This window comes from Schistocerca americana, chromosome 2 (assembly GCF_021461395.2).
Source record: "Schistocerca americana isolate TAMUIC-IGC-003095 chromosome 2, iqSchAmer2.1, whole genome shotgun sequence".
In the NCBI taxonomy this organism is placed as follows: Eukaryota; Metazoa; Arthropoda; class Insecta; order Orthoptera; family Acrididae; genus Schistocerca; species Schistocerca americana.
In genome coordinates, this window is record NC_060120.1 from 790,681,979 (window position 1) to 790,703,617 (window position 21,639).

The 21,639-nt window shown below is 37.9% G+C and overlaps 2 protein-coding genes across 3 annotated transcripts in view; one reads left to right on the plus strand and one right to left on the minus strand.

Annotated features, from left to right (window-relative positions):
• Window positions 1-8,998: 8,998 nt before the first annotated feature.
• LOC124595257 (sentrin-specific protease 8-like) lies at window positions 8,999-10,928 on the minus strand. Of its 2 annotated transcripts, none has more exons than XM_047133924.1 (2): window positions 10,728-10,928; window positions 8,999-9,716 (listed from the first exon to the last, which is right to left on the minus strand). In XM_047133924.1, exon 2 carries the CDS (start codon window positions 9,664-9,666, stop codon window positions 9,022-9,024), a length of 645 nt encoding a protein of 214 aa, XP_046989880.1. In that variant the 5' UTR covers window positions 9,667-9,716; window positions 10,728-10,928; the 3' UTR covers window positions 8,999-9,021. The 2 variants fall into 2 exon arrangements, with proteins under 2 accessions (XP_046989880.1, XP_046989881.1); XM_047133925.1 differs by lacking the exon at window positions 10,728-10,928 and adding an exon at window positions 9,852-10,717.
• Window positions 10,929-10,958: 30 nt separating this feature from the next.
• The window catches only part of LOC124595256 (disks large homolog 5), a 172,063-nt gene continuing 161,382 nt past the window's right edge, over window positions 10,959-21,639 (plus strand). The window contains exon 1 of the mRNA XM_047133923.1: window positions 10,959-11,082. The gene's annotated coding sequence lies outside the window, so the exon portion shown is untranslated. The remainder of the gene's footprint in view (window positions 11,083-21,639) is intronic.

Genomic DNA, 21,639 nt, shown 5'->3' on the forward strand with positions numbered 1-21,639 from the left:
ACATGTAGGGTCACTGTATTAACTCATTCCTGCTGCCTGGCAGCACTTCCTGCCAACTAAGTTTTGTAAAGCCATTAATTGAATCTTGTGTGATATTTATGCACTACTGTGTATACTTTTGCTTTTATATTTTTAGGTCATATTTAGATCTTTTTTCTACCACACACTTTTTGGTTTCAATATTTGATTGTTCCAGTTCTTTCTGTGGCACAATATAGCACCTCTGTTCTGATGTATTCATGCCACCTGGTGACATTTTGTAATCAGTTTAGTTCTGCTGCTGACAACGGATACAAGTGACTCCACACTCTGCATTGACTTCTCTTTCTAGTGTATTTTCTTTGCGAGCACTCTCTGATGTGTCTCTTCAAATTTACTCTAAGTGGCTTTTGTAATTTATACTTAGATTTATGGCTTTGTATTTTTCCTTGGCAGATTTTCTGATGATGGACTGTGCCCAAAACTTATCAATAAATGAGAATTTTTGAACAGCAAATGACCAGTTATTCTAGTGACTTATTCAGCAGTGGCATAAACCACCTCAACTATACCAATCTGTTCATCTTTAATTCACCTACACCACTGTGGTATGCTTATACAGTTATCATTTACATCTTGTATACCCAACACTGTGGAAGAAAATGGGCACACAGCTCTAGATTGGGTGCAAAACAAGTGAACATGTAATCCTATTATGCAATGGTAAATGAGTTTCATGTTCCTTGTGTATGTAATATTGTGTTCTGTATAAGATGTCTACCATATGCCCACTTGCTTCCACAGTGTTAAATACATTTCCTGACAAAAAAGTTAAGCACTCAGAAGGGAGAGGAGAGAAAATGAAACTTCACAGCTTTAGAGGGTATATGATGTTATTTCAGAGATCAGAAAATCAAGTCAAATTTACAAAGAACTTGGCAGTATGACCCCATTTATCAACAGAATGTAACACCCTCTCAGGCCTGATTTGGTTGGGAGGGGTGTCACAAAGCTTTTGATTCTCTCATATCGTAAGCCGGTCCATAGCTGCTGTAACTTGGTCCTTGACATCTGGGATGGCACTGGGACACAGTTGTTGTCCGACCTGTCCCACACTTTCCATTTGGGACATATCTGAGGATCTTGCTTACTACAGAGTACCTTAACATCACACAGTTCAGCACATGCCATGTGTGGGTGAGTACTGTACACTGAAAATCAGCAACACAAAACTGTCACATGAGATATAACATATGACATAGGTTGTCCTTGAAGTACTGTGCCATCAGAGTTCCCTCAGTCACTACCAGCCATGAAGTCGTGCCATGGTTTCCCACACCATGACATCAAGAAGCCATTCATCAACTGTTCATGCTTCCTGGTCATGGACCACTGCAAATGCAGCAGTTTGTGATGTGGCATTAATCACAGTCAACAGCTGGGATGATAATTCTGTAGTCCAGCTACTGCTTTTGTCTGACCAATTGTGCAGGACGACAAGAGTGTTACAGGAATCCTTTTATTCAAGTTCCCTTGTAGTCCAACATCTGACCACTGTCACAGCCAAGTGCCCCACAAACTTGAATATTGCATAATTTGACCAGCCTGCCAAATGGAGACTCAAAATGAGAGGCCCCCTTCCAAAAGGTCACATGCTGATAATGCTGTCTCACATGTGTATGCAGCACACCTGTGCCCTTTACAATGATCGCTCAACTTAACATTGTTTCCACCCCTCATACACCCTACCAGGTCTGATAACAACACTAAAGATGAACAAAATTAACGTTCTCTGGTGGCCATTCTTCTTGTCACAGAGAACTGCAGCTCTAATTATTTAGACCCATCAATCGTGTGTACGTCCATGAAGTTACATTGATATACAACAATAGCATCAGGGTACTTCTTTTGTTTTGTTAGGCAGTGCTTATATTTGAAGTACATTGTAATCATGGCCACACTGGTCTATTGTTTACACCACTTTATCGGTAAAGACCACCATGTGAAAATACCATCTCAAAACTAGTCTCAGCAAAGTCAAGAACTATTTAATAGCAGCTTTTTTTGGTGATATAAAAAGTAACTTTCATATAAAGTTCTGTATGTTCATAGATTCGTTAACTGCCACATATTTCTCTGGAGCACAGATTTGTCATCTGGGTAGTTTCTCAAACATTGGTTATTCTTAAATATTTGCTTTCTTATGTTGAGCAACAATAATATCCAATTATTTTGTTCCCAAGCAGTGTATTAGTTGACCACAATATTATTGCAGCTGAGAGTGAGGGCACTTTGGCTGACTTATCATGGGTGAGTGTGTAATCAGGTTTGATAGTCTATGCTTCACTGACCTGAAAGCATTGACAGTGTGATGTGTTTTCCTTAGTTGCAACTGTACTTGTTTACTGTAATGTCAACAGGTGTTTCCAATGATGGCCTGTTGCAGTAATATCGTTTTGAGTAGTACACTTTTGTCCATGCACTGACCTGTTGTAAATATGTAACTATTCTTCTTTTTCTCCCCCTTGTGTTCCTTATTAACCTAACATCTGTAATTATCTTTGTAATATTGTAGCTCTAGTTAGTTTCTGTGCAAAGAAATACTTGAGAGCATAACACTTGAGCTGATGGCAAAAACTTAGTATTTTCATGATAATATAAAATACAAGTGGAATAGTGAACATGTCTAATATAATGGTAAAGAGAAAGACAGCATAATGGCAAAGAGGAAGACAACACCAAGACACTACCAGCATAAAATAACTGACAGCAATATGTGAAGCAGAATATTATTAACAGTAGTAGTAGTAGTAGTAGTAGTAAATAATAATAATAATAATAATCCATTGAAGATAGCACAAAAAGTGCTTAAACTTGTATGTATCTTGCACACTGTAGGCACTGTCCAATTTTTTTCTAGTGTCTATGTCACAATCAGACGATAATTCACACAAACTGAACCTTCGTGAAATAAATTGTTACCAAAAATCTCAAAAAGTTCTTGCCCGATTTACTTCATATATTTACGTGATACTCTAATAAATATACAGACTGACATAGGCTACAGATTTTTATCCTATTTATGTATCTAAAAGTATAAATAAAATCTACAGTACTATACAAACAAAATTTGTTGTTGAAGGTTGTTATCAAAAATCTCAAAAAAGTTTTTCATTGATTTATTTCAAATTTTTACAAGATACTGTAATAAATGTTCAAATGGACAAAGGCCACACACACACACACACACACACACACACACACACACACACACACACACACACACACACACATATATATATATATATATATATATATATGTGTGTGTGTGGCCTTTGTCCATTTGAACATTTATTACAGTATCTTGTAAAAATTTGAAATAAATCAATGAAAAACTTTTTTGAGATTTTTGATAACAACCGTCCTTTTTTCCCCCTAAGGTAAGCCTTTCCGCTCCCGGGATTGGAATGACTCCTTACCCTCTCCCTTAAAACCCACATCCTTTCGTCTTTCCCTCTCCTTCCCTCTTTCCTGACGAAGCAACCGTTGGTTGCGGTAGACAGAGACATCCTCCCCCTCTCTCCTCCATCTGTTCCTTCCATCTATCTACCCTATCTACGTCCAACCCCCTGGCCTCTCTCTCTAGTCTTGGTGGCAAGGGGGAGAGAGAGAGGGATAGGAGGGGAGAGAGAGAGAGAGAGAGAGAGAGAGAGAGAGAGAGAGAGAGAGAGAGAGAGAGAGAGAGAGAAGGGGGGGGGGGGGTCAAATGGACAGAGACGAGGCCAGGGGGTTGGACGTAGATAGGGTAGATAGATGGAAGGAACAGATGGAGGAGAGAGGGGGAGGAGGATGTGGTGGTAGACAGAGTGTCATGTAAAAATTTGAATTAAGTCTGTCAAGAATTTTTTGAGATTTTTGCTAACAGCAGGAGGAGGGAATGGACAAAGAGAGGGGAGAGGAGGAATTGCACAGAGAGAGGGGAGAACAAAGATTAGGGCATATGGCAAATTCCCATACATATTTAGCAACTGCGAAACACTGCCAGGTTCGTTATTATTTTATATAGTAGATAAGTTCTGGTAGGCTGTACATAATATAGGTGTAAAGGCAACCACTCATTGGATAGTAGAAACACTGAACCGCTGACAGGCACACATAAAAAAGAAAGAAAACTTGTTGGATTTCAGAAAAACGGGATTGCGCTTTAGCAGAAATAGGGTCAGGTGAGTGGAGGGAAAGAGAGGTCAAGAAGAGGGCTACAGGTCTGTTGACTAAGAATACAAGATGGAGGAGTAGTAGGTGCATGGACAAGGTATGTGATGCATGGTTGTTGCAGGCCGTGGGGTGCAGCATACAGTTGTTGTGACATGGATTGGGAGTGGTGTGATGCATGGTCGTTACAGGCCATGGGGTGCAGCATACAGTGGTTGTGACATGGATTGGGAGGGAGGCGACAGGGCGGAGGAAGTGGAAACCATTTGGTAGAGGGTGTGGGAACAGCAGGTTAAAGGAGACTGACACCAGGAGTGTTACAGGAGTGAAGAATGAGATGCAAAGACAAGTCCCTTTTGTGTAATTCAGAAAAGCTGGTGGTTAAGGAGAGGATCCAGATGGCCCGCATTGTTAAGCAGCCATTGAAATCCAGTATGTTCTGTTCAGCTGCACATTGTGCCGTTGGTTGTTCTTGCCTACAGTTTGACAGTGGCCATTCATTATGGTGGATGGCTGTTTGCAGCACAGTTGGTATATGACACTGTTGCTTTCATAGGGGGCCCTGCCACTGATGGGATGGGATAAGCCTGTGTCACGTCAGGACTTGAGTTTCAAGTGCTGGGTGGATGGATTGGGCAGGTCTTGCACATGGATCTTCCACAGCGATATAATCCTCGTGGCAAGGGGACTAGGAGTGGCATAAGGATGGAGTAGGATGTTGTGTAGGTTGGGTGGGTGATGGGACCCCACTTTAGGAGAGGTGTAAAATATCTTGGATATGACATCCCTCATTACTGAGCATGATATCAGATTATCAACACCCTGGTGAAATATAGTTGTTCCAGTCCAGAGTGGGAATGGGTGGCATGGGGTGGGGGGATTAGGGATGTGTGAGGTTATGGTATGGGAAATCTGTTTGCTGACTAGTTTTAGGGGGGGGGGGGGGAAGGGAAGTGCATGCCTGTGAAGGCACTTGTGAGACCTTCATCATACGGGGGAAGGAGTTCTTGTCACAGCAGATACACTGTCCACAGTTGGCCAGGCAGTATGAGAGAGATTTTTTGGCATGGAAGGGATTGTTGTTGAAATGTAGTTAGTGACAGTGGTTTGTGGGCTAAAAATGGACATAAGACATCAGAGAGGTGGAGATCAACATCCAGGAAGGCGACAGGCTGGGTTCAGGAGTACCGGCTGAAGGAGATGTGAAAGGAGATGTCAAGGTTGCGCACAAATGAGGTTAGGACGTTTTGGCACTGAGCCCAGATCATGAAGATACTATCAATGAATCCTGAACCAGACAAGAGGTTCGAAGTTTCGAAGGTTAGGACCGTTTCCTCTAAATGGCATAATAAAGGTTGGCACTCGAGGGTGTCAAGTGGGTGCCCATGTCTGTGCCACGGGTTTGTTTTTATACCTTCCCCTCAAAAGAGAAATAGTTATGTCTGGTAAGGTGTAAGAGGAATGATGAGGTAATGGGTTTAGAGTCTGAAAGTCGTTGGGAGTGGTGGTGTTTGATAATGGCATGACCATAGAAATGCGGGATGCTGATGTATAGTGAGGTGGCAACAACAGTGATAAATAGGGATCCAGGAGGTAAAGGTGTGTGGATGTTGGAAAGGTGGCCAAGGAAGTGGTGACTGTCTTTGATATCAAAGGCCAGGTTCTGGCAACTGCTTGGAGGTGTTGGTCAATAAGTGCTGAAATTCTTTCAGTAGGAGCATAATAATTAGCTATAGTAGGGTGTCCAGGATTATTGAGTTTTCGGTTTTTGGGAAGCATGTAGAAGGATGATGTGCAGGGTGTCTTGGGATGAGGAGAAGGATTGTCTCGGGAAAGGTTCTGAGATGGGCCTAAGGATTACAGTAGAGATTGGAAGTTATGCTGGGCTTCTGAGATGGGATCACTAAGGCAAATGATGTTGGTAGAGCAGTCAGACAGTTGGCAGAAACCTTCTTTCAGATAGTCACTGTGATTCACCACAACTGTGGTGGAGTCTTTGCTTGCAGGGAGAATGATTAGGTCAGGATATTTTGAATTTCTAAGACAGTAATGTTCATAGGAAGGCACCTGGGGAAGGAAGGTGAGGCCAGATTGGAATAGGTGGATGCCACTAACCACCAAAACAGTACCTGCACTTTGACAGCTGTCATATCTTTCACACCAAAAAAATCATTCCCATACAGCTTGGCCAACCATGTACAGCACATCTGCAGTGACAATAACTCCTTTTCCCAGTATGCTGAAGGTCTCACGAGGTATTTCACAGACAGCCATGAGCCCCCAAACCAGCCTGCAAACAGATTTCCCCTGCCATATCCTCACACACCCCAAATCCTCCAACCAGCCCAAAGTCTCAGCTATAAATGAGCACTCCCACTCATCATCCACTGTCGCCCTGGACTGGAACGACTTGGCCATATCCTTTCCCACGTCTTTGATTATCTATCATCATGCACAGAAATGAAGGACATTGTACACATCTTTCCCACACATCCTAAAATGGTAGTCCATCACCCACCTAACCTACACAACATCCTGGTCCATCCTTATGACACTCCCCACACCTTACCACAGGGATCATATCCCTCTGGAACATGTTGGTGCAAGACTTGCTCAACCCCCCAACCCACTTGTTACTCCAGTCCTGTCATGGGCTCATCCTACACCAGCAGTGACTGGAAAATCTGTGAAAGCAGTCATGTCGTATACCAAACTCTGTTGCAATCAGAACACAGCTTTTTCGTTGGTATGACTACCAACAAGCTGTCCACTGGAATCAATTGCCACTGCCAAACTGAGGCGTAGAACAAAGTTGGCCTCCTAATGTCACAACAGGCATCTGAGCACAACATGATTGGTTTCAAAGGCTGCTTCACAACCTGGGCCATCTGGTTCCTCCAACACCAGCTTCTCTGAACTACACAGGCGGGAGGAGTCCTTGCGATACATCCTTTGATTCCATAAGCCTCCTTGCCTCAGTCTCCATTAACTCACTGCCCCACACCTTCCACACAACAGTTTTCCCTTCCTCTGTCCTGTCACTCCCTCCCAGTCCATGTCACCTTCTCTGTGCACTGCAACCCACTGGCTCCAGCATCCATACCTAGACTGCACCTACTACTCCTCCCTCCTACATTCCTAGACAACAAACCTGCTGCCTCCCTCCAACGTGCTAGTTACCCACCTCCAATGCCTCTTCTTGCCTCTCCCCTCCCCCCCCCCCCTCCCTGTACATACCACATCTGACACAACCTGCACCCCACCCTTAGTTCTCCTAACACCTGTCTCTCTCCCTCTATTCACCCAACCCAACACAATTTGTACTTTACTGTAGTCCACCTGCCGAAATGCAATCCCTGTAGAGAGAGAGAGAGAGAGAGAGAGAGAGAGAGAGAGAGAGAGAGAGAGAGAGAGAGAGAGAGAGAGTGGTCTCCTTTATTCCTAAATTGATTATATTTGATATTGCAAACAATGGAAAGTCCAAGATGGAATGTAACAATATTATGAAAAGGAAAGCTGCTACTCACCATATAGTGTAGAGTGACAGTCTTTTTGTTGTGCCTATCTGTGACTCGGCATCTCTGCTATATGGTGAGTAGCAAGTTTCCTTTTCATAATATATCTGATATTTGTTTATATGGACAGATAATAGTAGCTGTATATAAGGATTTGCCATCAAATGAAGAGCTGTTTTCTCCATTTATTAATTGTATGGGACTTTTGAAGTCTTTACGCATGTTATAGATGACCATATGTTGTGTTTAAGTGGCGGTGAGCATTAACGTAATGGGCTGCTGCATTTCTTTTGTTTTAACTAATATTCTGTATATGGCATGAAGGAAAGACCAAGACGCCTTTCACCAGTGAAGCTGTATTACGTAATGCATTCTGTAATTATTATTATTCTTAAACAAACAAACAATCCTATCAAATCTAATGAAGTGATGTTTTCTTATGTGCTATTTCTATTATTTGCAGTTAAAAAAACCATTAGTGCATTTTTCTTAGAAGTCAGTATAAGACATGGCCCATGTGCTTACTCAGGTGTCCAACTGATTAACATCCTCCTCATTTACTGAGTTAATTGCAAACATGAAATAATGAAGCATCCTACTCCATGTCTGCACTATAACTTTTGCATCTAAAAATGAAATTAACACATGTTCCATGATAGTTTCCCTGTTTTGAATATTCAGTCAGGTAAGATTTTGTACAAAGTATAGAATAGAGATGCATAAATTACTCAGAGGGCATTAAATGAATATTTCCTAACTTACAATCACATTAATTATCACAGTATTACTAAACCAGAACACCTAAGTATAAGAATTCATAGCCAAACAGTTAACATCTAATAGTAACTACTTATCCATCAGGATCCTACATGAAAACACAGGGCCTTTAGATGCGCACACACGCTGATGGCAATAAGGCATCTCCCTAATGCCCAAAATTCTCCTGTATTAATGGGAATCTTTGTATTAGTATAGATAAAAGGTATTCCTTCTGATATTTTTTGACTTATTGCTACACCAAATATGCCCCACCCCCCAAGCATAAACATCAGAATATTTATCAACAAATTAGATCTAGTATTTTTTTTTTTAATCCTTCTCACTAATGGCACCCATCTAATATTGCAGAAGCATTCTGTCTTTCTAGTATCTAGTATAGCTTAATCTTTCAAATCCATTGGCTGATACAGCATATCAACAGGCCTAATGTAGTTGTAGGCATGTATGTGCAGTTTTTTCTTAATGTACAATTCCATGCATGGTATACAACGGGTACAATAAATCAGATAATATACACACAATGTACATAAGATATTTATTCCCTCTTTTCTGAAAGAGTTTCAATCAAGTCCAAAATTTCCATTCTCTTTGTATTTACAATCATTCTGTTTACTAAACCAATGTCTCTTAAGCTCTTACATTGTTTAGACATCCCTATAATGTGATCGACATTACACAGTAAATGAACCCCACAGTCATAAGAATTGGTCTGTTGGAGAGATGGTGCTTCAATAAAGACTGATTTAGCAATTGGAGAGAAATACTTTGAAAGCCCATCTGCCAGTACTTTTGCATGATGATTATTAAAGCCAGAAGAAGAATCAAAATGGAAAAATGTATCTTCCAGCTTGCAGTAAACTAGTAAACTCCAGTGGGTACCACCAGTTGTCTCAACTATGTCAGAATCATTCAATGCAAGGAAAATATATTTATATTCTTTTGCATTTAGTGGGTCCAAAAACACATTTATTTCCTCAAATGGTGATACCTTCAGACATTGTGTTACTTCCGGTCCAATGAATAAATAATCTTTTTGATTCATGAATAACACCCTTTGCAAGTATTCAAAATAAAAACTTATAAGTGTATCATTTAACCAGTATGGACCTGTTAATAGCTCAATGTCAGATCTGTGCAACAGTGTATCATGAAAGCTCAGAACAACTTGATCTCTGGCCATTGCTGCCCAACTTGAAAGCTGCACTTCGGGGAAAATAATCAGCCTCTTATCTGTAATTTAAAGAAAAAAAAACAAGTTTATGAACTATTATGCAACAGAAAAGAACATATAAAAGAGTAAAGAAAATTTAACTTTTCAAAAATTGCTATATTTGTGTTATAAACATGAGTAAATTTAGGACAAACCTGGAAAGCTCTGTGACAGTTGTACACTATTTGCATAAATGTGAACATGATGGTGGAGAGAGGGGGGAGGAGAAGGAAATGTCTTTTATGACATGTTATCTATTGATTGATAGAGTTGTGAACAAACAGCCAAGGTTAATTTGACCCGTTATGTTACTTCACTGATCAGCTAGATTGCTTACAAAGATTTGTTCATATTATCAAAAATCAGTGAAGGCACAGAAATCACGAACCAACAGCTACTGTTGGGTAAAATACGGAAATGTCCAAGTCAAAATTAAATATAATGGGCGTACTAAAATGTGAAATTTTGGATTATTTCTAGTATGATGTAATAACTTTACAAAATAAACGCGGTTCGTGCCAATATGTGACAAATTTAAATCTAGCTTCCTTTGCCACTGGTCCTACATATAAGTACTTGGGGGGAAAAAAAACGCCTCATGAATCCACACAATTGCAAGGTTAATGTGTAGGAGGGTATCACCGTTAAAATTAACGGTTTCAAACTTCGGTTTGGGCAACTGCAGATAGTGAATCATCAGTGATAAATGTGCAGATCTTTAAATAAATTGTATATAGCCAAGTGCCCACCACATATGGATTCTCGCAAATACTTTATTTTCATACAAAAAAAAACCTGACCGTCTTCGGCATTTAGTAATAACAGCGACTTTGCATGGCACTGAACTAATGTGTCAGATACTGAAACATAATTTTACATCAGGCAAAAATTAAAATAAAACGGACTTTCACTGCTGTTGTCAGAAACGTCATCTTGTCGAATTTCTCAGTGTATGAAAAGATGTATAAAATTACACATTGTCAACATTGACAGCACAAAATGTGTCACCCGTCCGCCTCTCTCACACTCACCTTCCGTCTGTTCATAGACATTTTACACCTCTGAGGGCACTGGAATGCCCATTGCTGTCGTAGATTCGGACATGAGTTGTTTTCATTCCTCAGTAACACTCATCAGCTTATTATTAAATATAATTTAGTATCAGTCATGAACCATTTTATACACTTCGATCTTCTTTGCCGAAGTAAACGCAAATGAAATATCTGCGGCAGTATAATCGCTGGTGTGTCGTAAGCAATAAGCAATTACTTGACAGTCACGCAAAAAAAGTATACTTATTAGTATCATGAAATGAGGCTAATCAGAAAATAGTAATGTTTAATCGACAGGTGATATTTTCAAGCTTTTACAACTGTAAACGTAGAAGTAAGTACATAGATTACATCTGTCATATGAAGCGTTGGCGAAAATTGTTGACGAATGAGCGGTCAAAAATGAAATAAGGAAGCAGGTGTAAGATCGAGATCAGTTGAAATCAGCTGACCGACGGGAAAAAATCAAAACCCTCTGTCTGTCATGTGCAACCAAATGAGGTTGCCATTTTAAGTGATTATTCAGGGTTAAAACAGACAGAGGTATTACATTAAGGAAAATAAACTGCAATAAATAACCGTTGTTGCCGTATGTAACAGACGATAGACAATACAATCCAGAAATGCAATTAATTTCCAAAAGCAACAAACACCTGTTAAATAATTATGAACAATTGTTTGTAAACGAATATTGCATGGTTGTAAATATGAAGTTGGCAGTGGTCCTACTATTAGTTTTGGATGGCAGTGTAAGGGAATATTTATGCTGCTTTTGTGTTACGTTTATTCTGTAAACAAAATCTTATTCTCACCCCACTCTAAACAGTGTGATTTGCTGTGGAAAGTTTGTGTAATTTATATTTAACAAAATTTGTACTTGTTAATTTGGTACAGATACGGTATTAAAAATCTGAACAAATAATTTATTTTAATGAACGTGGGACGACAGAGGTAACCTATAGCAGGAAAAGGTCTACAAATTAACTGAAACAATCTTTTTCAAATTACGTTATACACAACATACTTATCACTAATAAAGGACGAAGACACTTGCGCAGATAGAAACTACTAGCACCAGCTATCAATTATGTTAATGCAGATAATATGCAGGTTTTGATAGTAATCGAGGACATTAGCAGTATTGTATGTAGTAAAATGGCCGTAAACGTGTGACCGAAAAATCACTACTTCAAGAAAGACTGCTGCTACTTTTCCTCATTATAAGTTGTCATTTACCGAATAGTGCAGATTACACATTTATACAGTTGATATTCGCCAGAGGAAAAGGATGTGTAGAGAGAATATATATATGCTTATGTACTCTACAGTGAGCATTATTCCCTGGGACTGATGACCTCAGATGTTAAGTCCTATAGTGCTTAGAGCCAGTTTGCCATTATTCCCTGCAGTAGCAACCAGTATACAAAAGTTTTTAGGATGTGTACCTCAGTGTTGAGTAACTGAATTGGAATATTTAACATTGTATGCTGTAGTGTATACACTTACGCATCAGAATTCAGTGCTCTGCTTGGAACTCTGCACGTGAATGCATGGCATATGTGAAAATCATTTCTGTTTCTTGTCATGCCAGTATATAAATTCTGTGAAGCTGACAACTGCAGATTTCATTAAAGAGTAGATGAACTAGCATGCAAGTGTAAGAACTCAAAAGAGCCTTGAGGAGTGCCATTAAGTTGTTTGAGCATTGGGCGAGAGTTGTTTTGTGACTCTTCAAGCTTTGTTGTATTGCTTACTTTTGTTGATGAGCCACTAGTTGATTGTGGGTGCATTGTTCCAGTAGCTTACACAATAACACTGCAGTCCTGGTATATTTCTATGCTGGTTAACACACTGCTGCCAGACTTTCATGCACAAGTGATTGAAGTATGAAGTCCATGGCAATTATGTTAAGCGCTGTTGGTAACACCAAGGAATTTCCACAGATCGTTTAATTTGTGCAGAGCTGTCCATATTTATCTCTGCAAATTAATAGTCATTGTTAATTTTTAGGTTTCCCTAGTACATTTGTTTGTAACTTTCTGACTTAACTGTTTGCAATGAAGCAGTTATAATCAGAATATTGTAAGATCGGGCAATTAGTGTATACAAACATTAGCTGTCTGTGCAGACCCAGTTCAGATATGTCCATGTAACGGATACATATCTACGGAGTATGGATGGCAGGTGATTCATGAATCATGATTATCATACAAATTGTACAGGCTGCAAGGCAAAAGGCAATGGAATGACTGACAAGTGAGGTGTAACATATAATAGTTACAAATTAGGTCTTTTGAGTATAATGGCATTCTACCTACTACAAAACTATATTTATTCAATCGCTCATTATCTTATGCACGAGAACATGAGAGTCAAACTTTCGATCATAGTAAGAAGTTATAAATGTACAGTATGTACCCAGATTTGTAACTGTTTATGATATGGATATAGTTTGTTACAAAAATTTAAATGGCATGCCATTAGAAGACCAAGAGATGAAAAGATTTTCTGTCCAATATGTTGTGTATGATATATGTATTACTGAGAGATTTGTGTGGACAAATAAATAAATAAATATGTTCACTTGAAAATAGTATCATGGCCAAAACTAGTTGCCAGTAATCATTGAATTCATAAACCAGCTTATTGCTGTTCCAAAAACGAATTTCACTCTTATCTTTTTGTTGAGGCCTACTACTTTCTTGTCAGAATGTGAGCACATTGATGGATAGACATAGTAACTACCATTTTACCTCTTTTGTTATAATGTTGGGTCAATTCATACGAAGTGCTCCGAGGAAAAAATAATTGGTTGTTTGACCATCTCAGAAAAATTTTATATTTGCTGGGTGAATTCCCCAATGTTTAGTAGTCACAAAAATATATTTTTTTTAAATTTATTGTTTATTATTTTGAAATGGTGGCCATATTTGTTCCAGGCCACATGCATTTTTTCATATTTGCAAGCATCTACATTTTTTACAATTATTTAGTAGTGGATTGTCCTAAGACTTTCAGATACAATGCATTTAGTTCAACACACTCTGGGCTACAAATTAACATAATTATCTTTCAACTGAATGTATTCTTTAATATATTTTTGATAGTTCAAAGTTATCATCCACAAATTAAAAAAAAAAAATCAATTTTTGAACAGTAGTTTTCCAAAGAAAGATTAATTTCTCAGCTTTAATATTTTTTCTGCTGTTACAATCTATAGTATAGTTACTTTAGAGTATCAATGGTGAGCAGCTTACACTTAAAAAAATACACTATTTTAAAAATGGATTTTTTTAATGTTTTCATTTTGTGGCCTGCAATAGCTTTGTTGGGGGACCAGATAAAAATCTGAAAATTTCACAGTTAAATAGACCTTTATGATATCAAACTTCAGCATAAATTTCAACTTTGAGACTCAGTTGGAAGTTAAGGAAAAAAATTACAAACACGAGTCAAAAATACATTTTAACATCTGTGATATCTAGGCTTATTGAATAAAATCAGTTACAGTACATAATTTAATCATATCTATGATTACTTACTTTTTTATTGGAAATAAGGCTGCTAATTAAATTATATTGTTCTCTTGTTATGTGTTTTTAGTTCATCGCTCATTGAACATTTGTGAAATTTGTTCACTCAGTTTGTGTGTTAGCCTACATTATAAGTTTGCCCAGTCACAGTTGTAAATTCCATGGGAGACAGCTTCCTTAGTACATTTTTAAGTGGCATTCCAACTTGATCCTTCTAAATTTGTTTAAAAGATGTTCTTGGTCCTGGAGGGTGATAAAGTATGCATATATCTTGGTTGTGACAGTCAATATTATCAACTTTGCCAATCCACCACTGTTCATCGTAAACACAAGCCACTATGTCTTTATTTTAAAGAACTCGTTGTACAAGTTTTCCACAATGATGAAGTTCACTATCAGGCGAATTTGATGTGATCTTACACTTCAGTAAGTTGTGTGAATGGGGTACAAAACAATGAAAACATAGAGTGCCTTTAATCTTCTGACAAGTGTTGTACCTTTCCTTCAAGACACTGTCATAGACTTCTTGTATTTCCTCACATTGTACAAAAACATAGGTAATTCCTTTGATAAGTTTTTTACAGAATTCAAACATTTCTTGAGGTGTTATGATATGATTGTCATCGGTCCGCTGCGACTTGCTTTTGTAACAGCTCGTTTTGTTGTACCCCAGACACTATCACAAGCATTCTTCCCATGGCATGAAGTGAAAAAGTGCCATTCTGCATCAAACCCAAAATCTTCTTTATGAAAGGAGATGTTAATAATTTTTGTTTGTTTTTATATTGACTTGCTGCCCTGTCTGAAAAGTAAATCCGTTTTTTTTTATGGAAGGGTGGTGCTGTTTAATGTAGTTTGTTAATTTTAGTTGAAAAATGTGCACTGCTGAAGTGTTGTGTTCAAGGTAGTCACTTATGACACAAGCTGTGGCTCATTAGTTTATCTTCATCTTTATAATAGAATACAAATGGATGAAATGTGACCTGTGTGTTTACCCAGTGGTGCCCTTGTACTTCATCTTGAACAACAAAGGAATAATTTTCCAAAAAGTCAGCAAGAACTAAGCATTCATCAGCTGCCAAGGTTTAGTTTTTGTCTTTCGAAACTTTCTTTGAGCTTTTGCAATAAAATGATGCATTTTCAGATTTTCGAGGTTAGCCACCAACACTTCAAAAAACTCTTCTCGTGATTTTATGACTATCACCATTTCAGTTCTGACTTGTGTCACCCATTGTTTGTATTTTATATTGTCAGGAATCAAATCGTCTTCTTCGGATTCTTCAAACATGTCAAGTAAGGCACATTTGCCTAGACAGTCTTCACATTTTCCCTTGATCATGCAATTGTAACTGTCAGTATTGTATACCATAACTTCCGAAAGGTCTTTATAGTCAACTCTAAGATCGGCTCCATCTATCATCAACTTTACGTTCTGATACAAACAAACACAAACATTGTGTGTGCCAGATGCCGCTGCAACAATACATCATCTTCTCTCAACTCACAAAACTTTGATCTTCCTATTTTAATCTCAGGGTTTTCTTTTTTAAAATTCAGTGAGTAGTTCATTTAAATTACACAATATTAACCTTTTTTTGTCTTTGAATATTAGAACCATTTTCTTTCACAGGAACACAGTCTCTTTTACCAGACATCAAATGGCTATTATTGTCATCATCATAATACTTAATAACTTTATTGATTGTGTTTTCATCTACCAAATTAGATGCACTTTTCTTTTGTAATGCTGGTAAAATTCTCTGTTGCCTTGTTAACTTAACAAGGCATTCTGACGCATTAAATTCATCACTAACTTTTGCTTGACTCCTAGAATTCAGCAGTAAACTGATAATCTTAATTTTATCCTCTTTGTTTGAAGTACTGCATTTAGTTTTTCTATCAAATTATCATATTTGGTTGGCGAAGTTTTAGAACTTCCATCTGTTTTAGTGCAATATGTATTTTGAAACGAAACTTCCAAATTCTTTTCGACTGTAGCTGCCACTTTCGCAGTTTTTGTATTCAAGGCTCTTGGTATTTTATCTTGACTTAGTTTTCTAATTTTACTCTAGCAGGCAATATACTCTGGATTTCACAAGCTGTATCTACTGTTTTTAACTGCTGAAAAGTCTCAAAATTCTGTATCTAAGGTTTCACTATGCTTTTCTTTTGAATTACAAATATCTTATAATAACGTGTTGGACACAATGATTTTCCTGGTATGAGATTGACAAAAGGGCTTTCATTTTTAGAATAATGATCAAATGTTATTTCTCACAGACCTTTAGTTATAGGTTTCTTATGATTCTCAAAAAGGTCAATGCAAGATTGTCCAAAAAGGTGATGAAATTGTTTTAAGTATTTCATTTCATGGCACTTGCATGTTGAGTTGACCTCTGGGCCGACTCGTAAGTAAAACAACACTTTTTCTTCTTCACTGTAATCTTCGATTAAAGTAATGTCTTTAGGATGCACTCCATACACACTTTTATGACATGCTTCATTAATAACAACACAAAACAGAACACTGAGACACCATTTTTCAACTGCACACTTTAAGAACTTGTAGCTAAATAAGTGTGAGTAGACAATTGTTGGTGTAAGGAGGAAGACAACAATCAGACTTGTATAGGCTTGCAGATGCAATTGTTAGTCTGCTGAAACAATTACCACAACATTGTTTTGACAAATAATCATTATCTAGTGTAATTTGGTGTGTTACATTATGCATTGGTATACTTTATTTGATTAGCCTACCAGATATTGCAGATGTTAAAAACGTATTTTTGACTTGTGTTTGTAATCTTTTTTTCCATAACTTCCAATTGAATCTCAAAGTTGAAATTTATACTGAAGTTTGGTATCGTAAGGGTCTGTTAACTGTGAAATTTTCAGATTTTTATCTGTTCCTCCAACAAAGATATTGCAGGCCACAAAACGGAAAAATAAAAAAAAAAGCAATTTTTTAAAATAGTGTATTTTTTAAGTGTAAGCTGCTCAACATTGATACTCTATAAAAAGTGAGTATACTATACAGTGTAAGAGCAGAAAAATATTAAAGCTGGGAAATTAATCTTTCTTTGGAAAACTACTGTTCAAAAATTGAGTTTTTTTTAAATTTGTGGCTGATAACTTTGAACTATTAAAAATATAACAAAGAATACATTCAGCTAAGTGATAATGATGTTAATTTGTAGCCCAGAGTGTGTTGAACTAAATGTATTTTATCTGAAAGGCTAAGGACAATCCATTACTGAATAATTGTAAAAAATGTAGTTGCTTGCAAATACGAAAAAACGCATGCGGCCTAGAACAAATATGGCCACCATTTCGAAATAATAAACAACAAATTAAAAAAAATATATTTTTGTGACTATTAAATATTGGGGAATTCACCCAGCAAATATAAAATCTTTCTGAGATGGTCAAGCAACATATTAGTTTTTTCATGGGCCACTTGGTACGGATTGACCCCAGAGGCGCCGACTTGAAAATATTTTTTTTTGGGGGGGGGGGTCAAGAATCATTTTATTAGGTACAGCATTTGACAGGTAACTTTGCGTTTCCATCTACATGTTCGACACTCCACAAACCAGTCCTATTTGCAGATGACACCAGTGTATTGATTGAAGGTGGAAATAGAAATGCTTTTAGGCTGTATGCTGAAGTCACAAATGAAAATATTTCAGAGTGGTTTATGAGGAATAAGCTACTGATTACCCCCCTTTTTTTTTTTTTTTTTTTAAAAAAAAAAAAAAACCCACTTTACAATTCCACACACAGCAAAATTAAATATCCATTAAAACCAAATATTTCTTTGGAAAAACAAAAAATTTTCACTGAAACAAAATTGCTTTGTTTACTTACAAGACAATCTGAAATGGAATTCTCACATCACATTCTTAAATTCTAAGCTATCTAAAATGACCTATGCAATGAGAATTATATGGAACAACACAAGTGCTGAAGGGGAGAGGTGTATTATGCACGTATACTTTGCCTTTTGAGTTATGACATCATATTCTTGGGAAATCCCCTTCATAGCATAACAACTTTCAAGAAACAAAAAAAGATTGTGAGGTTAATGAAAAATGCAAACAGCTGAAAATCATGCAAACTAGGGTGACTAGCCCCTACCCCTCGACTTGCTGAAACGTCAATCACAATGTCATTTCAGTCGGAGTATAGGTCAGTAGTGGTACAAAACAAATACATAAATAAAGTTGGAGAAACATACCTTAATTTTTGATGGCAAATGTACTCGTCCTCAGATCATTCCTGCATATGAACTCAGCACATATGGCGTCATGGTCGAGTTTCATCGATTCATCTCTATGGGCGTTGAGAAGGACATTAAGATGATCCTGCCTCATTGTGGAACGAAGATACATTTTCACCCTCCGCAGACAAGAAAACGATCGCTCAGCGGTGCAGGACATTACTGGAATCGTCAGCACTACACTTATGAATTTCACTAGTTCAGGCAGTAGGTCAAACAGGTGGTTTTCCTGTTTTAGATATTTCACTACGTCATCCAGCGAACTAATATTCGTAGACTCACCAGTTTGGATAATCTCATGCTTCGGTGGAGAAGCAAGCGTTCTTTGTCTATATCTGATTTGTAGAAAGATAAAATATCAAAGGAATGTTTGTTATCACCAAGAAGAAATTGTTCAGGTTGATTTACAAACATGAATGATTGAGTTTTGAACTGTGATTCCAAGAAGCTGATGGATGTATCCATTGTTTCATAATACAATCTTCTATATTTGTCACATACTTCTGTGAATGTTTCTACAGTTGAATTGATGGAGTCATCATATTTCTTAGGGACTTTTCTTCTACGGGGTAATTTTGGGGAATCAACATCCATATCTTGACATTTTGAAGTTATTTCACCCCAGAACGATTCCAAATTGTTTCTCATAAATTTAATAGAAGTTACAAGAGTGGAAATCATCTTATTTGCCTCCTCTAAGTGTAGGGATTTCCTCTGTAGTGCTATGTTTACGGTATCAATGTGACCAAACAATTTTACCAAAAGTGATAACATGAAAAAGAAATCATATCTCTGCATATTAATCCAAAAGCCATTTGCTTTGGCCCCAGTGTCTGAATTGTCATTTCTTGAAATATTTAGAAAAAGTTCCTGAAGTTCTGTATAGTTGGACAAAACTGAAGACATTTCCAAGTATCTTACGGCCCACCTTGTACGACAGAGTGGTTTCAAATTTGTAGAGGCATCTGTTTCATGTGAGCAAAAAGATCTAATCTTTTAGGTGAAACTCTCCCAAAATTTATTAAGTCCTTCATAACATTCAATGCATTTCGACATTCTGGAACTGCTTTCACAGTGTCTTACAGTGTTAGATTTAAACAATGTGCAAGACAGTGCACAAACATAGCTCTCTTCTCCATTTCCATAAACTTTGTCTGGACACCATTATATAATCCGGCCATGTTAGCTGACCGTCAAAGCATTGGCTTCTACAATTAGACGTAGGCAAATCAAATCGTCTTAAAATGTCGATAATAATATCAAACAGAGCCTTATATGTGGTACTTTGTATTGAGTATAGCCCTAAAAAATATTCTATCTCTAGCGAAGCATCAACAAATCTTATACAGATACTAAATTGCTCTTTGGTGGCTATATGATTTTTAGTAAACAAGTTCAGTTTTTGTTCATTTGTGTCAGCTTTTCTGTGGAAATCTGGCTAAATACATTGACATTCTATTGTAAGGATTTGAATTTCAGTACAGCTTATCTGTGGCAGCCCGATGCTTCATGCGCTTTCAACTTTTCTATCCCTTTCTTCCAGTTCGTAAAACCAGTTTCCATGAAAGTTTTTTCCATTTTGTGAGAAAACTGAAAACGATTTTCTTCAAACACTTGTCTTCAAATTTTGCAAAAAATAACATCTTTTACCTTATTGTAATTGATCCATGCAAATTACTGTTTCCAAGAGGGCTGATCACAGCGTTGTTTTTTTCCGGGAACAGTGTTTTTTGTCACCGCCACAGTTCCGTCACTATCTGTGTCTTTGTTGTCACACACAGAACCACTAACACTGGGTCTAGCTTCACCATTGCTAACACTTGCTACATTGTCACATTTCTTCCTAATTACAAACTTGTCCATTTTAAACTGGACAGTAAGGGACAAAAGATTAACAACTGAACCGAGTCACAGTAAGACTAACTGACCACTGGCGATGCCCAGCTCCGGAATATTTATGTTCACTGCCAACATTAGCTGCGGCCTGTGTAACAGTACTGTGCGCCTAACAAGAAGTAGCCATGTAAAAGTAGTGTTGATTAGTGTTAGGGCTGGCTCTAGGGAGGGGCGAACTGTGCCATCACCCAGGGCGGCAGATTTTTGGGGGCGGCAATTCCATCTTGCGTAAATGAAGGAATGTGAGAATAAATTGGAAATACAAATTATTCTTAAAATCAAAGGTCTTATTGAAAATTATCTACGGTACAGAAACAGTGTGCTCCGATTTACGAAAGAAACGTTTCCTCCAACAAAAATGGCTTAAAATGTATTGCACTGTAAATGTATCACTGACTGCTGCTTTGATTTTAAAGACATATTCACAACAAAGAGACGAATGAGTGTGATATGTGAAAATAAGGCGTCATGTATGAAGTAGCTTGTGGGAAAAGTTGACTATGTCGAAAAAGGGGGGGTGGGGGGCGCTTGACATGTTTGCGCGGGGCGGCAAAATCTCGGGAGCTGGTGCTGATTTTTGTGGTGTTGTACATATTGATTGTCAATAGAATTTACAAAAATGAATGAAGAGTCCTTCTAGCAGCCGCCATCAAATTCGGTGTCACTATTGCTCATTAGTTTCTTTTACAAGCTGCCAGCAGGCTGCTGTGGGAGGAAGTGGAGCTCGTCTTAGCAGCCAAAGCGCTGCGAGCTCGTGGTGAGCTTTCGTTCCCCGCATACCTCAGTACAGTAAAAGTGTGCGAATAGTACAGATGCAGGGGACAAACCCTGTCACGACAGTTTGTCATATGCAGAGGCTAGAGGAGTTGCAGAAAGGAATACGCAATAGCTCGTAAAATCGGTATTTTTTTCCTACATAATCATTACATACTATTATGCAAAAATGTATGTGCAAGTTTTAACAAATTTCCCAGTAAAGGATAAGGAAGGGGGAGAGAGCAGTGAGAAATGCATGTTTGAATATTTGGGGGGGGGGGGGGGGGTGAGGCCCCCACTTTTAACTATTGGGGGGGGCACAAAGTACATTGCCCCCCCCCCCCCTCCCCCAAGTCGGCGCCACTGATTGACCCTATTGTTTTTAACATTTTTCTACATAATAAACCCTAACCTGAATTTTGTCCCT

Bases quoted from the DNA above. Each gene is read 5' to 3' on its own strand.
- LOC124595257 (XM_047133924.1), bottom strand. From the start codon at position 9,666: ATGGCCAGAGATCAAGTTGTTCTGAGCTTTCATGATACACTGTTGCAC.